Genomic DNA, 15,840 nt, shown 5'->3' on the forward strand with positions numbered 1-15,840 from the left:
CCAGTAACTATGGTCAGACTCCAGATCTGTATATACAACAATTTATTTTTTTTTACTTTTAAGTCTGGATGTGTGTTAGAATAACAGGATTTATTTTACAATTACTTGTTAGAACATAAACCTCAACCGCGCATTTTAGTATCAGTGTATTTAAGATGCTTTACTGTCCCTTTCACTATATCAGTATTCTCTTTAGTAGTATTTTATTAGCATACATGTATACAGTATAGCTATTTGTTTACTTTCTACCCCACAAATTACATTTTTATGGCTTTCTACTTCACTTTCCTTTTGTACCATGATGTACCTAATTTGATTTTCAAATTCCATTTCATTTTATCTGAGACGTAATAGGTTACCCACAGCTCTAGGGGATTTCAATAAGCAGGGAACAGCCAGTGAGAATGATGCTTGTGTCTTCATATGTACTTTTACCTACATGGGCGTCTTGTGTATCTACATGTATATAGATCTATTAGATACAGTTAGTAAAGGAGTTTAGAATTATTTATTTTCTGTTACTTTTATGATTTCGTTAATAATAAAAATATAGATAGAGATCCCCTTAACGCTACATTAAGAGGTACCAAAAGAATGGAGAAAAAAACGGCAAAGGAAGGAAGCATTGGACACCTCCAGAGATTCAAGGCTTAAGTATACTTAAACCCCCTTAGCCCCCACCCAGCAGTGCCCAATGCTAATTCTTATTTTGACATACTATTATTATTAACAAGGTTTTTAAAGTGCCATCAGTCTCGACACTACAGGCCGCAGTACTTACATATTTTACGTACTTGCTGTGGCCTGTAGCTCCCTCACTGACACTACATGCCAGGAAGTGACATTGTTTCTGTGAGAGTAGCACAGTGAGGGAGCTACTAGAAGTGACAATACTTTCAGGGTGTGGTAACGAGGGACCAGCTACAGAATACATTACTTACAAGATGCAGTAAGTAGTGTGTGTGTGTATTGTGACACTGTGAAGCCCCAGGGAGATGTTTTGTTTGGATTTTTCTGGACACAAGTCTATGTATGTGTGCATATTATGTGATTTTAATATAGATAATAGAACAAGAAGAAAAATGAGAAGGGTATAAAAAAAAAAGGGCAAGATGGTAGAAAATTTGAAGACAAGAAGAAGAAACTCTTTTCTGCACTTTACATACAGGGCCGGCCGAAGACTTAACGCCGCCTGGGGCGAAGTTTAAAACGCCGGCCCCCCCCGCCAACGCCAGGGGGGGCGGCATTTTAAACTTCGCCGACGCCATAATCTACGATCCCCCCCCCCGGTACTTACCTTTAAACAGTCCTGCGGCGAGTCTCCCTGCTCTGCCACGGTGCCGGCTGGTAATGCTGAGCGCCGGAAATTGACGTCACTTCCGGCGCTCTGCATTACAAGCCGGCACCGGGACCGAACAGGGAGACTCGCCGCAGAGGAGAGAGAGAGAGGGGCGCCGAGCGGGTAAGCGAAAACCACTCGGTGCCCCTCTCTCTCTTCTCCGCTTCAAAAAAAAAAAAAAAAAAAAGCGCTTGGGGCGGCAAAGTGCCGCCCCTTCTAAAGTGCCGCCTGGGGCAATTGCCCCAGTCTGCCCCATTATAGGGCCGGCCCTGTTTACATATATTGTTATTTGCACTTTTGTATGCTCCTCTCCTGCTTTTCCAATATTTGTTAATTATGAACTACCTCACTTTCCCAGTCAGGGAGTTATTCCACCACTTAGAATAAATCTTACTGTCGCATGCTAACCTTTTCTGTAGTATTTAATTTAATTTAATGCCTTTCCATTACTTATATTATAGTATGATTGGGGTTACTGTAATTTTGAGTGTTCTCCTAATTGTCTTTATTTTCAATATTAATAATGAATGCCTTTAATGAGTGCCCACTTCATCTTCAAAGTGGAAGTCAAACTGCCAAACTGACAGACAAGACTAGAGCAGGTGGGGGGGAGGAGAACTGAAGAGAAAAGAGGCAAAAAGAATGAGGCTAAAACATAAAAAAAGAAAGAAAATATGTGTATTTGTTATTTACTATTTAAAAACAATCTTTGCTGGATAACATACATAGTGTTGTAGGTTTGTCATGTATGTAGTTCAAGTAAAGGTCCAGAATTATGTTTCTAATATGAGATGTTTCCTGGCCAAGTATGAATGAAGAATTGCTTCTGGCAAAGGTTTGAACATTTAGCAGTATTAGGAATGTCATGTTGTTATGTGAACTGTCATTTTTATAAAAATATATACTTTTTTCGTACTTTTAAACGTGGAAGGCCTTCTGTGGTGGAGAAAGTATTTACTGTATTTGCTCGATTATAAGACAAGGTTTTTTCAGAGCAAATGCTCTGAAAAATAACCATCACCTTATATTCAAGGTTGTCTTCTAATCAGACCTCAAATAGAGGTCTGACAATAAGACTAAGATCCAGATCCCTGCAGCGCTGCAGGGGACCCGGATCCTCCTCTCGGGCAACCGGTGGACCTCCGTTGCTGCCGGCACTTCCTCTGGGGCTTCTATGTCGGAGCGCCAGCATCACATGACCTTCCAGTGCTCAGTCATAGAACCCCCAGCAGCAGCAGCGGAGGTTGTCTGCACACATCGCACAGACCTCCACTGGCTGCCCCACTAGACACCAAAGAATCTGAAGCACGGGGACAAATCTAGGGATGCACTGGTAAGTGTCGGGGGAGGGTAAGAGTGGTACATGGGGGGTTAAAAGGAATATCAGGTAGGCAAAGTGGCATATAGGGGTTAAAAGGAATATCAGGTAGGCAGAATGGCATATAGGGGGTTAATCAAGAGAAACTTTATTCCTGTCCTTGGATGGCAGCAACCCACATTCTCCACCACTTCACCCCTCACATTTTTGTAAATATTTGATTATATCTTTTTATGTGATAACACTGAATTAAGAAAGATATAGTGGAACTGGAGAGGGTTCAAAGACGGGCAACCAGAGTAATAAGGGGAATGGAAGGACTGCAGTACCCAGAAAGATTATCAGAATTAGGGTTATTTAGTTTGGAGAAAAGACGGCTTAGGGGGGACTTAATAACTATGTATAAATATATAAGGGGGCAGTACAGAGATCACTCCCAGGACCTATTTATACCCAGGACTGTATCTATAACAAGGGGACATCCTCTACGGCTGGAGGAAAGAAGGTTTCTACACCAGCACAGACGGGGGTTCTTTACAGTAAGAGCGGTGAGACTATGGAACTCTCTGCCAGAGGAAGTGGTAATGGTAAACTCAATAAAAGAGTTTAAAAGGAGCCTGGACGTGTTTCTTGAAAGCAATAATATTACAAGTTATGGATAGTAGATTAATAGGGACAGAACGTTGATCCAGGGATTTATTCTGATTGCCATATTTGGAGTCGGGAAGGAATTTTCCCCCTGGTATGGGGCAATTGGCATCTGCTTCATAAGGGTTTTTTGCCTTCCTCTGGATCAACACGGTAGGGACACAATATGTATATAGGTTGAACTTGATGGACTTTGGTCTTTTTTCAACCTTATGAACTATGTTACTATGTTACTATGTTACTATGTAATAAATGACACTCTGCTACAATGTAAAGTAGTGAGTTTACAACCTGTATAACAGTGTAAATTTGCTGTCCCCTCAAATATAACTCAACACACAGCCATTAATGTCTATACCTTGGCAACAAAAGGGAGTTCACCAGAGCTTCACAGGTTGCTACTGGAGTCCTCTTCCACTCCTCCATGACGACATCACGGAGCTGGTGACCTTGCGCTCCCCCCACCTTCCCACAGATGCTCAATAGGGTTTAGGTCTGGACACATGCTTGGCCAGTCCATCACCTTTATCCTCAGCTTCTTTAGCAAGGCAGTGGTCATCTTGGAGGTGTGTTTGGGGTCATTATCATGTTATTACTTTTTTTCCCATCAAAGCAAGGAAAAGTTGGCTTTTATGCTTTGTTTTCTGAATGTTAGAATGCATTGTTTGCAATGAGCAAAAGTATACTTTGGGCACTGGGAATGGGAGTACTATTACTATATGTTTTAAGTTTTGCATTTATTCCCAGCACATTACAGCATTTTTCTATATCCGAACTAAAATTAAAACTTTGAACTATGTGAAGTCACATGGGCAATGCCTATGTCACATCCACCCACATCAGAGTGAGCTGCCTAGCATGATTTGTGGACATGTTAAGCTTAAATCTCAGTTTCAATTCTTGAGGATTACCCACCATAGAAAATAGTTAATATTACAGGACATTTTCCTAGGCAGACATACAAATTAACTGATTGAACAGTTAAAAGTTATGGTGAGAGAAGCCTAATAGCAAGTGTGATACTAGGAAATGTGAAGCAGTGGTAGATGGGGAGTGGGTTCATTGGTTAGAGTGACCTACTGCTACATCACATGTTTTGAGTTGCCATTTCGTTATTTGTGGTAATTGCTTAACACAGGAATTGCACAAACTAAAGTATTAGAGGCTCACATGCTTTCTCTTGAAACTTGTTCCAGTCCTAAAACATTACATCATGTATGGTATTTATGAAGCCTTTACGGTCTGTTATAAATTTCCTGCTGTACTTGAATTTTAAGTCATAATAAAGTTCTTCCCAATGAAAAAATATTAAGATTCTTGCAAATGTTGTTCTATAACACTTTGCAACTCTAGAATCCAAGATATTGCATAGTACGTTTAAAGCATATTACTATGCAACATCCTCCATTTATACAAGAACACATGGTTATCAGTTTCCGAATGCCCTGTACAATTACTTTCACCCCTCCAGTGCACTTTGTGGAGTACATTTCAGCTGTAACACAGTATGGGTGATATTAATCACTGCAAAAACTTATTTAACATTCCAGGACTTGTGATTTTTTTTTGGTAAGCCTGGCTTAGATCCAGCATATTGTCGTCAGTATCTCCCTGTCAAAACCATGAGCATTTAGACTCTAAAAACTGTACTCTACTATGCAGTTTGGAATTAGAGCTTAATTGATTGAGGATGTGAGCCTTCAATAAGTGAGTAATTTATTTCTCTATTTGGAACATAGGTATATAACCAACTTACACTTTACTCAGGGAAACCTAGATAATAATTAAGCTATTAATAAATACATGGTTTAAGACACCCATGCACGCAATTATCACATCATATCATGCAAAAACATGACATGAGGCTTTCCTCTTTAACAGTTAAATACATCTACTGGGAGAGGGAAGATGACTACTATACCAAAAAAAGATTTTTAATGGTTGGAGAGGCGACCTTGGTGTACCACCACTCATCTTGGGTTCACGTGGATGATTCAGATTGAAAAGGTTGAAGCTGTTTACTGTTTCTTTGATGTTCCTGATAAAACTCAAATACAATAATCAAATTTTAAATAAGTATCTGGATAAAACATTACTAATGTAAACAATTTTTGAGTGTTAGAGGCTAACACACAGTCTAGATGTAGTGAAAAAAATAAATAAAAATATCACCATATTTAGGTTCAAGAACAATTTCTCATGGATTAAAATTTCTTCTGTTCCACATATTAAACCAAATTCTAATTTCTCTATGTCCAGGAAGTACAGAAGTGAGCTTGATCTGCGCAAAGGGATGTGAAGTGTGTTCCGAGTTTAACGGATGCCTTAAGTGCTTACCGAAGCTTTTCATCCACCTGGAGAGAAATGACATTCGACAGACTGGGGTCTGCTTGCAGTCCTGTCCTGATGGTTACTATGGTAACCGGAGTCGCGAGATTAATAAGTGCTTTAGTAAGTATATCTGTAATTCAACAGCGTACAAGTGCATATATAAAGGAATAAATAAATAATGCAGATTCCACTTATTTAGAGTGCGAGAGAGAGACGGGCACAAGTTTGGACAGCTGTATTGCGTAGACAAATAAGAAAAGCCTGCCAATGTTTGTGGATAGCAAAGCAGGGATGGAAAATGTGGCTTTTGTGTTAGGCCAAAACAGGATGCTGTGGGATAGGATAAGACAGGTTTAATAGCAATTGCCTTATAGAAGAAGAGTTGGATCCTCTTGGGGTGAAGCTTTTGAGGTCATAAACATGTTTAAAGGCAGTTTGACTAGTAATAGGGATTCATATTGTTATCGCTTCAGTATCATTAGTGATATGTAGAAACACAGCTGCCTACAATCAAAATGCAATATAGAATAACAATATATCAAAAGAAACAACACTGGTTCCTTATATGTGTATTAAAATGAGTATATGGATATACTTCAGGGAAAGGACCTATGTTGATGCACAGCCCCATGATTGGTTTTCTTGCAGTATTTTCTCAATTTGCCTAGGTTAATCTTTAACATGTTTTAACTGTGGAGCTTCAATATTAAAAGGGCAAAAGCATGTCCACCTGGCTGTGGCTGGCTAAACACTCTGCCCTGTTGTGTGTTAGTATATTGTCAATAATGTCTTAAGCAAATGTAATAATGTATAATTTGTAATTTTGCAACACCTTAGACGCACCTGAGTAATATCTCAATCCTGGACTGTTAGGTGTGCATTGAGGAGCACTGATCTTGAGGAGTGGTCCCAAAATGTCCCCAGGAATGTTAATAAAATATGGTACACTATTTGAAAACATTATTAAAAATTATTAGCAGAGGATATTTAGTACACAATGGCTTGAACTTTTAAGCCTGATATAGTCAAAGGCCACCAAGTAATGTTTGTAGCTATAGACATTATATATTTGCAACAATTCCGGTTTTCTGTTTGTTCTTCACATAAGCAGAGGTTCTACAATTAGCACAGTTATGGAAGATAACCATATTAACTGATCCACTTGTGGGGAGGTCCTAAAACTAAAGAAACCTTGGTGTATTTTAATAAACAAAATGGAAACCAAATTTAGCTATATATATTTCAGACACGACTACTAGAGAATCTGTACTTTATGAACCGATGAAGCATATTGTCTAAAAGGAAGCGTGAAGAGTAAAGACTATTTTACTGGGTTAAAATACAAATATTTTAATACAATATTTTCACTCCTGTGTTCTTTTCCCTAGAATGCAAAATGAATAACTGTGAGACTTGCTTCAGCAAAAATTTTTGCACCAAGTGTAACGAAGGTTTTTACTTACACAAAGGAAGCTGTTACTCAACGTGTCCGGAGGGCTTTGTTGCAGCCAATGGAATAATGGAGTGCATCTCTGGTAAGTGCTTGTTGGTGTGTCTTTAGTGGAGGTCCACTTTAAAGAGGTACATTGTAATATGTGAATCCTGCCTTTGTATCTTAAGGATTCTAGCAGTAATGATATTGCTTGTAACATGAGACCTTTGGGCCCATCCAGTCTGCCTATTTTTCCTGATGTAAGATTCTAACTTCTTAATTATTATTAATATTTATTGTTTTATATAGCACCATCAAATTCCCTCGCGTTGTACAATGGGTGTACAGGACACAACAAGTAGTATGTAACATAACAACTTGACTTACAGAGACAACAGGTGAAGAGGGCCCTGCTCAAACGAGCTTACCATCTAGTCCTTGAGCTTGCCTTAGGTTCAGGATAGTTGAATGCCTATACCATGCATGTTTACATTCCCTTATTGTATTAGCCTCTACCACTTCTGATTGGAGGATGTTTAGTTTATCTACCACACTCTCAGTAAAGTACAGTACATAAAACTCTGTATTTTCTATTGCTTCACAGCACAATGTGAAATGAGTGAATGGGGACCTTGGGGTCCATGCTCCAGGGCAACAAAGCAGTGTGGAAAAAAGAAAGGCACGGAAGAGAGGAGTCGAACAGTTCACAAGGCATTGCTTGGGGGCGTATCGTTATGTCCGCCCACCGTAGAAAGGAGGAAATGTAGACTGCCCAAAATTCCATGCCCAAAAGGTAAGAGGCCTAATAACAATTATGTTACTTTTTGTCATATAATATAATTCAACATATTTTAACGATATTGTATATGTGGATATTAAAATAAAAATTTTACTAAATTCTGAATATTTATTTTTTTATTTTCTTAAGTAATCATTACTCTTAAACTGTTGGCCCTGACAGTTACTTTTTTATACTCTTGTATAATGCAGATCCAGCCAGCGGCCACACACTGCACCACCAGATCTGCTGCTTGATCAGCAGATCTGTAAAGTATGTGTCACTGTTGGCTTGAAGTGCATATCAAAAAAGCAAATAAAAAGAAAAAGATATATATCTGATTATTTTTATTTTATTAAGAATGCATCTATGTACATAAAGCGCCTTGCAGCTAAAAACTCTTCTGTAATGCTAAATTGAAGTAGATGTTAAATAGTGGTGTGTGTTGTACTGATTTTACTGCTTTTAAGATTTAAATAAATGCAGAGCGTGCCACAGGCGTCTTAGTGGCTAAGCTTACAGAAGCAGATTCCTGTTTATTCTACCTTACTGGTCCAGGAATTTCTCTAGAGCGGGTCTGTAGACGCTAGTTTAGTCTGATAACGTATCATTTGTTAAAAGGGCATTAATTAAAAGGGGCCAGCTGACATTCTTCCTGTATAAACTTGGATGCCCCTCCCGGATGCTATCTCCACAACAAAACCTCAAGCATTGGAGCTGCGATCCATCAGCCCAACAAGAAAAACTGCATGGAAAATGTATTTAGAACATGCTGGTTTCCGTCTAAATACTTAGCCTGGAAGAATCTTTTGCAGCTGTATCCAAAGCAGAAATACAATGAAAGCAGATGAAAATATTATATGTGTTTCTACAATTTTTAATGTTTAACAATATTTTTTTGTTGTTGAAGACTGGACAGCTCCAGTAAAAAAAAAACACTTTTATTGGCATTGCAGAATGAACCAAGAATCTTACTGTAGATCCCTCAGAATTTAGCATGCACCTGACCAATTTTGATCAATCTATTGCTGAGTACAGGCTGTTTTTTGAAGAAGAATGCTAATACACCCGATAATAATGGAAATAATACAATTGCATCACTTTTAAAACCTCGTTTACTTACCTGAAATGTAAGGGTTGTAGGTAGAAACTACTTGTCAAGCTACAAAGTGGGATCACAAACTTTAACATAGTCCCTCGGACAAATGTTTTTTACAGAAATATTCTAAGGCAAGGTTTCCATTTGTTTTTTTTTTGCTAAAAACGCCTATAAAAACGCCAATAGCGCCACCTGGTGTTTTTTTTTTGTGAAAAACGGCTGCAGCCAGATGTTAGCTGTAATTCAATAGGAAATCGCAAAATGCCATTTCCACTTGGCGTTTTTCTGTTTGGCGTTTTTTCAGTCCTCTTTGGCGTTTTTCTGCTTTTTTGGGCTCTGTGGCAGTTTTTCAAAATCGCAGCATGTTGACACTCTGGCATTTTTTGCAAGAAATCTTGGCTTTTTTTCTCCAATAGAAGTCTATGGGAGAGAAAAAACGCCATGAAAAAGCCATGTGGGTTTATTGCCTTGGCGTTTTTTCTGGCGTTTTTTCCACAGTTACAATGCAGAGGATGGACCCAGTATCTGTGTGTCCTACGAGAAATAGGCTGAAAACAAACAGTTTCACACAAAACAAAGTCCTGGACTGGTTCATATTGAATTTTACACCATTTGGAACAAACATGCCATTACAAACAAACATACGCGACCGGATCCTGCGTGCCAAAAGCAACAGCAAACAATTTGCACCATCATTTGGGGCCAATCTTCCCAGAGGAGCAGACATTCGAAATAAAGCATGCCTTACAAACCACAGAAAAGAGACAAAAGGGTCTACCAAGTAAATGACATCAGGAGAGGGCAGATACTTGCCATTTATCCTAATCCCTTTTAGCTGGGTGAAACTTCTAACTTGTAAAGGCTGGAAAAACTGCCTAAGGTCAAAAAAAGCAATTTCCACAGAAAGGCTAAAACGCCAGAAAAAACTGCAGAAAAAATGCCAAAACGCAGGTAAATGCAGTGGCAGTTTTCTTGGCAGTTTTCCTGGCGTTTTTCATCAAGAAAAAAACGCCGGACAAAAACCCAAGTGGAAACCTAGCCTAAGGCTGCTAATCAGTCTGTGGTCGTGTTCACGAGAAAATGTCTGGATGCCACCTCTGTGTGACTGATTGAGCTAAGCCACTCATAATTATGTTAATCGACACATTTGCAAAACTAAAAGGGCAACTACATATTTAAATGTTAGGATTCTTTCAGACCAAACTACTTACAATAGCATGTTTGGATAGTTGAAATGTGTAGTTTTTATTCATATAAAAGTAACCATTAAAATGTTCCATATTTTTTTCTAATTTCTCAAACATGCCCAGCAAAGAAACTCTTTTTGACCAAGCTTTCCTTATTAAAAAGCAATACTGTTATAATGATTTTACTGAGCTATATTTTGACCAGCACACAGGCACAAGCATGTTAATACAGTTATAGTGGTCAGATATGTAAGGGCCTCTTCTTTCTATAGATGTTAATCTATGCTCAGTATTTACCGGTATATGTTCTCAGTGATAAAGTTTTTGAGCTCATTTGGTTTGCCTTGACATCACAGTTGAGCTTTTGCATTTTACCCAATTTTGTATCACATACCAGCATCTAATGTACAACAGATGTTGGTCGAATGGTTTACATGATCAGAGTTCTCTTGCTGTATGTTTGGCAGATGAGCTCCTGCTTACAAAAAGGGAGATAAAACTGCAACTCATCTGCAAATCAAATTATATAAACATACCTGGAAACGCTAGGGATTTCACCGGAGACTGTCCCATTTTGTCCATTTAGACACACCCAGCTCCCCAACTTTCCCCCCTCGCACCCACATACAAATGTAAAGATGTTGGGACAAACCCTGCCCACAACATGGCCGACCACACCCATTGACGATATTGACTACAATTATCGATAGTTTCAGTATGATCTGATGCATTGTTCTTGCTGTCCTCACTAATTAGAAATTTGGGGTGAGCTTGGCATTTCCTTTTTTGGGTTGGACTTGGACTATATTGCATAATGCTCTTATGAAAAACAATGTAAACTCTGTTTTTCTTTAAGTTATACAACTGGATTTTGTTAACAGCTTTAACATTGTGAGTTTGGCTCGCTATGCATTATAAATGTTTCATGATAAAGCGCAACAAGATTGGGCTTCCTGGAAAGCATGTAGTCTGTGCAAAGCCCTCTTGAAAGGAATTAGTATAAAATGTCATCTGGGAAATGTTTACGAGTAAATCTGCTGTTATGATGTTATATATATTTCTATATCACTAACATTATATTGTTACAATCCCTGGTAAATGAACTTAAGTCAGTGTTCTTATCCAAAAACCTCATCATAAAACCTAAGGAAGCATGTGGGAAAAAAAATCTAATGATAAAGGAAGCATATGAATTATGTTATAACCATTTGGTCATATTATCCAACAGAATCAGTGTCAATCATTTAAATATTTCTGGCCATTTTTAGTCTTAAAAACACAGTTCCGCGTCAAGCAGACCTTACTGGTCAATTATTGTTAACTGCAGAAAGGTTGAGTCTTTTTGACCATACACTCAAGGGGTGTGACCTTCACCTGGAAATGCATGCAAAATCACTCAGAGCCTCACAAATCAATTTTTAACTCTGTAGTAAATTGTGTGCTGGAAGGAGAGGTGCTTCCCAATGGTGTTATATTCAGGAAAGAGCTGACACATAGTTTTTTATGCAGGGAAAAGCAAGGCTAGTGGGGTGTGGGGAAAAATAGAGGGAAAAAGGAAAGAGAGAGTAGAAAGGGGGATAATGAAAGAGAGAAAAACAAATAAAGAAGAGAAAGAAAGAGATTTTCCAAGAGATACATAAGAAAAGAAGTGGGTACAGAAGAAGGGCAGAGATGGATAGAGATAGGAAAGAGAAGATAAAAAGAAACAGAGGAAGAAAGAAGACATAAATACTGATTGAATGATTATGTCATCAAATTATATGTTTCTATTGGCTGTTTAGTATGATTATTACATTTACTGTCTACTGTTCTGGACCTTTCATAGTCATATACATCACAAATGGGCCTGGAACTGGAAAACTGCAGATAGGAGCATCCCTAGGATTCATATTTATAAGGACATAAAGGGGTTCACAGACAAAGCTGGGGGGGTTGTTGCATAGGGCAGGTTTTTGGTACCCACAGACCTGTATGGAAGTTATAAACGCAACCTCAATGAGGCAACATAACTCGGTATTAGACAATACAATGAAAGGAAATCTCTACCTATGTCCTGGTAATTCCTTCCTTTTCTTTGTGCTTCTACCCTGAGATACATAAACAAGCAAAGGCATAATGCAAAAACATGTATTCATACAAAGACATCCCCACACACACACATGCATATACACTGATTTCCAGACACATGGACCCAATATTAGAAACAGGGAGTCTCTGCTCCTGTGTGTGCAGCTTTCTCGATGATCCTAACACAGTAACTCTGTGGCCCCTAACTTTTCCTTTCAAGTAGAGTACAAAAGGAGCGTCTTATTGGCTGATCCAGCCATATGGCAGAAAGCTGTTTCTGCCATTACTGATCATATTCCACACAAAAAGAACTGTGTTGGTTTCTCCGAAAATACTCTACTTTGCTGCAGAAGAGGCCCTATACACCCATCTGGGCTACTACATCACCAAACACAACAAGCACATACATAAACAGCACTGCAGCAAACGAGGCAAGTGGGGGCCCTTGCCACCAGGGGCAAATGCCCCTTTTGCCCTATTGTTATTCTGCCCTACAGTTTCAGAGTTATTGTAAAGTAAACCCTTTATTATCTACCAATGGGGTTGTATTATCAATTTAAATGTTTCAAATAAAAAACAGATATTATTCTGTCCAGTGACTAGTGTATTTATGAAACTGGTGTCTGTCTGGCCTGTTTTATGCAAGGTATAAAAAAAAAACAAAGTTAACTGCATTTACTTACTTAAGACCTAAATAAATTAAGTTGTTATGCAGTTCATTCCCCATGGGGCCCCACACACAATTGCCATTTATGGAGCTGAAGGGATATAGTTCCCGTAACACTGCTATATGTTTGGGTTAGAATTTACTGAGTAGAATACTTTGCATAGAGGTACATTAAAATCGTTTTAACGTCAACAGATGCCTTTACATTATATACATAATAAACTGATGGTAACAAATTAATACAAGTCATTGAAAACTTCTATATTTATCATTCTCTGCAATGCAAAACATCTCACTAAGAGCTACATTAAAAATGTCAGAGGTGAATATTAACCGAGGGATCAATTTTTATTGGGCTGTTGCGCTTGATATAACTTATACCAAACAAGACATTGGGAGTTACAGTATCTCACAAAAGTGAGTACACCCCTCACATTTTTGTAAATATTTTATTATATAATTTCATGTGACAACACTGAAGAAATGACACTCTGCTACAATGTAAAGTAGTGAGTGTACAGCCTGTATAACAGGGTAAATTTGCTGTCCCCTCAAAATAACTCAACACACAGCCATTAATGTCTAAACCTTGACAACAAAAGTAAGTACACCACTAAGTGGAAATGTCACATTGTAAGCAGTGACAACTCGAGCTAGGAGATTAGCCATTTGTGTTAACCAAATCTCATTTATGAATTCAACCCTATGTATTTATGCTTATGAATTTTGTGAGTTCTGTAACCAACAAATGTGTTAACTGATTGCAGGAGCAAAAGGAAAGAAAAAAGACAACAAAGATGAGCAAGGGAAGGAAAAGAAGAACAGAACTCGGAATAAGAACAACGATGATGGAGGAAACAGGAAGCGTAAAAACCAGCAGCGAGTGACTTCAGTGCCCTTTACTTCTTCTATCCCGGCACAGTAATTGCCATCATATGGTTTGACCACGGCAACAGAGAAATGCTGCTATGTATCTAATGGCTTTTTTGAACTGGAGCACTGCTACAACTTAAGCACCTACACATCTGGCGAAACAACAAGACTCTTACAGTTAAGGAGTGTTGACTGCAATTGATGGATTGGGTCATTTTTGCCCAAGAACTTCTATAAGTATAAGTCACAGGAAAGATGAACTTTATGAATGATACAGAGAATTAATATTTCACTTGGAAAAGGACACCTTCTTGCGATGCAGAGTAAACTACGACTTTTGTAGAAGTTGACTGGAGCCAGTTTTGCCTGAAATTATTCCCATTGTCCCCTCTACCATTAAGTCCATGTTTTTAAAATGTATGAGTTAATCTTTGGAGGGTATATGTTACATTTTTGTGAAACTGTGTTGGCGGTTACCATAAATATGCTTCAGATAATGTTATTTTCAAATTAAAAGAAGGCAAGAATTGAAATGATTCTGGGGCAGTATAAAGTTAACTAAAAATGTTTTATTTTCAAACAGTTTTGTAAGTGTTTTATTGTTTATAAAAAGAAATTAATTAAAGATAACATAAGGAAATTTGACTGTGTGCAAGGTCCTAAAATCAGTTTTTTGAGAATTTGGATTATATTTTACATAGGAATGTCATAGCAAGAAGGATTCAGGATGAAAATAGTAGTTCAAAAAATCAATGAGAAAAGCAAAGTACAAATAACTATATTGCTATGATACTCAATGGATAGAAGACATTCCTAGGACTTTGAAGGTTTGGTATGTGAGCTGGCCTGATTGGCTGTTGAGAAATAGCTGATGAGATAGTGTATTGTCTCTCAAATCAATTATAGCCAATATTTGGCTCGTCTTTCTCGCTTTACCATAGGCTAGCTAACACCTATGAAAGCAGGGGATGACCTGGGTGCAGTATTTTTTCACCGGCACCCACGGTCACTAAGACACACATACTAACACTCAAACTCACTCTAACATCATACACTAAAATAAACTCTAACACCAATACTCACGCATACATACTATCTCTCTTCCACTCCCCTTCTCCCTGTCGTAATTTGACGTAAACAACATAAAAGCCTTGTATCAACAGTTCAGGCTGGTGGTGGTGTTGTAATGTGTGATGCCATCATGTCCAGGGGAGGGCTGGCAGCCTAAGGCCTGGGGGGCAAGTCTAGTCAACTGGCCCATTGCACCATCAAAGCGGCTGCGAGCGACATTGAAAGCGGCCGTCGTGCGGCAGTCACTCCACCAGTGCCTAATGAAATTAAAGTGGCCGGCGTGCAAACACCGCATGCCTCAGCTCTTCATCACACCCCTTTTAAGACGTGGGAAGAGGAGCTGAGGCATGGCCATTGGGTCTGACAGCCGCATGATGCAGGGGCGTACCTAGAGTATTTGGCACCTGTGGCAGACCCTGTATGTGGCACCCCCCACACACACTTTAAAACTGCATAGTTTCTATGATTAGGCAAACATTGACAGGGGTACAGCATATTTGTTATCATTATATACTTAGGGATTACGCAGCACCACCGTCAATGTGTGCCTATACATTGAGCCAGACACTGACAACCCCTATCACTATATACTAAGCCAAACATTGATGTGGTGTAGGCTTACCACTTTAGTGACTGGCATAGTATATAGTAGTGATGCACCGAAATGAAAATTCTGGACTGAAACTAAAAATTCAGCATTCACTTGGCCAAAACAGAAAAAAAAAACAAAAAAAAAACTTTAAAATACTTTATTAAAAGTAACACCAAAATTAGACAAAAAAATCAACAATAATATTAACACATATACATACATATATATATATATATATATATATATACACACATATATATAACAACAATCACAATCCTATCATGCCCAGGTTCTAGCACGTCCTGGCTGACTTAGCATGATAGGAGTGTGATTGCTGTTTGCAATTATATATATCAATATATATATATATTAATACTGTCATTGAATTATTCTGTCCAATAAAAGTGTTAACACACCGAAGTTGGACCAAAAAATAAT

The 15,840-nt window shown here is 38.4% G+C and overlaps 1 protein-coding gene across 1 annotated transcript in view; it reads left to right on the forward strand.

The window, feature by feature from the left end:
• The window catches only part of RSPO1 (R-spondin 1), a 55,607-nt gene extending 41,228 nt beyond the window's left edge, over positions 1-14,379 (forward strand). Inside the window, exons 3-6 of the mRNA XM_053454525.1 lie at positions 5,565-5,756; positions 7,025-7,171; positions 7,673-7,861; positions 13,634-14,379. Of these exons, the coding sequence (XP_053310500.1) occupies positions 5,565-5,756; positions 7,025-7,171; positions 7,673-7,861; positions 13,634-13,791 (686 nt within the window). The 3' untranslated portion in view covers positions 13,792-14,379. The remainder of the gene's footprint in view (positions 1-5,564; positions 5,757-7,024; positions 7,172-7,672; positions 7,862-13,633) is intronic.
• The last annotated feature ends 1,461 nt before the right edge of the window (positions 14,380-15,840 follow it).

Source organism: Spea bombifrons, chromosome 2 (genome assembly GCF_027358695.1).
Source record: "Spea bombifrons isolate aSpeBom1 chromosome 2, aSpeBom1.2.pri, whole genome shotgun sequence".
NCBI classification, from domain to species: Eukaryota; Metazoa; Chordata; class Amphibia; order Anura; family Pelobatidae; genus Spea; species Spea bombifrons.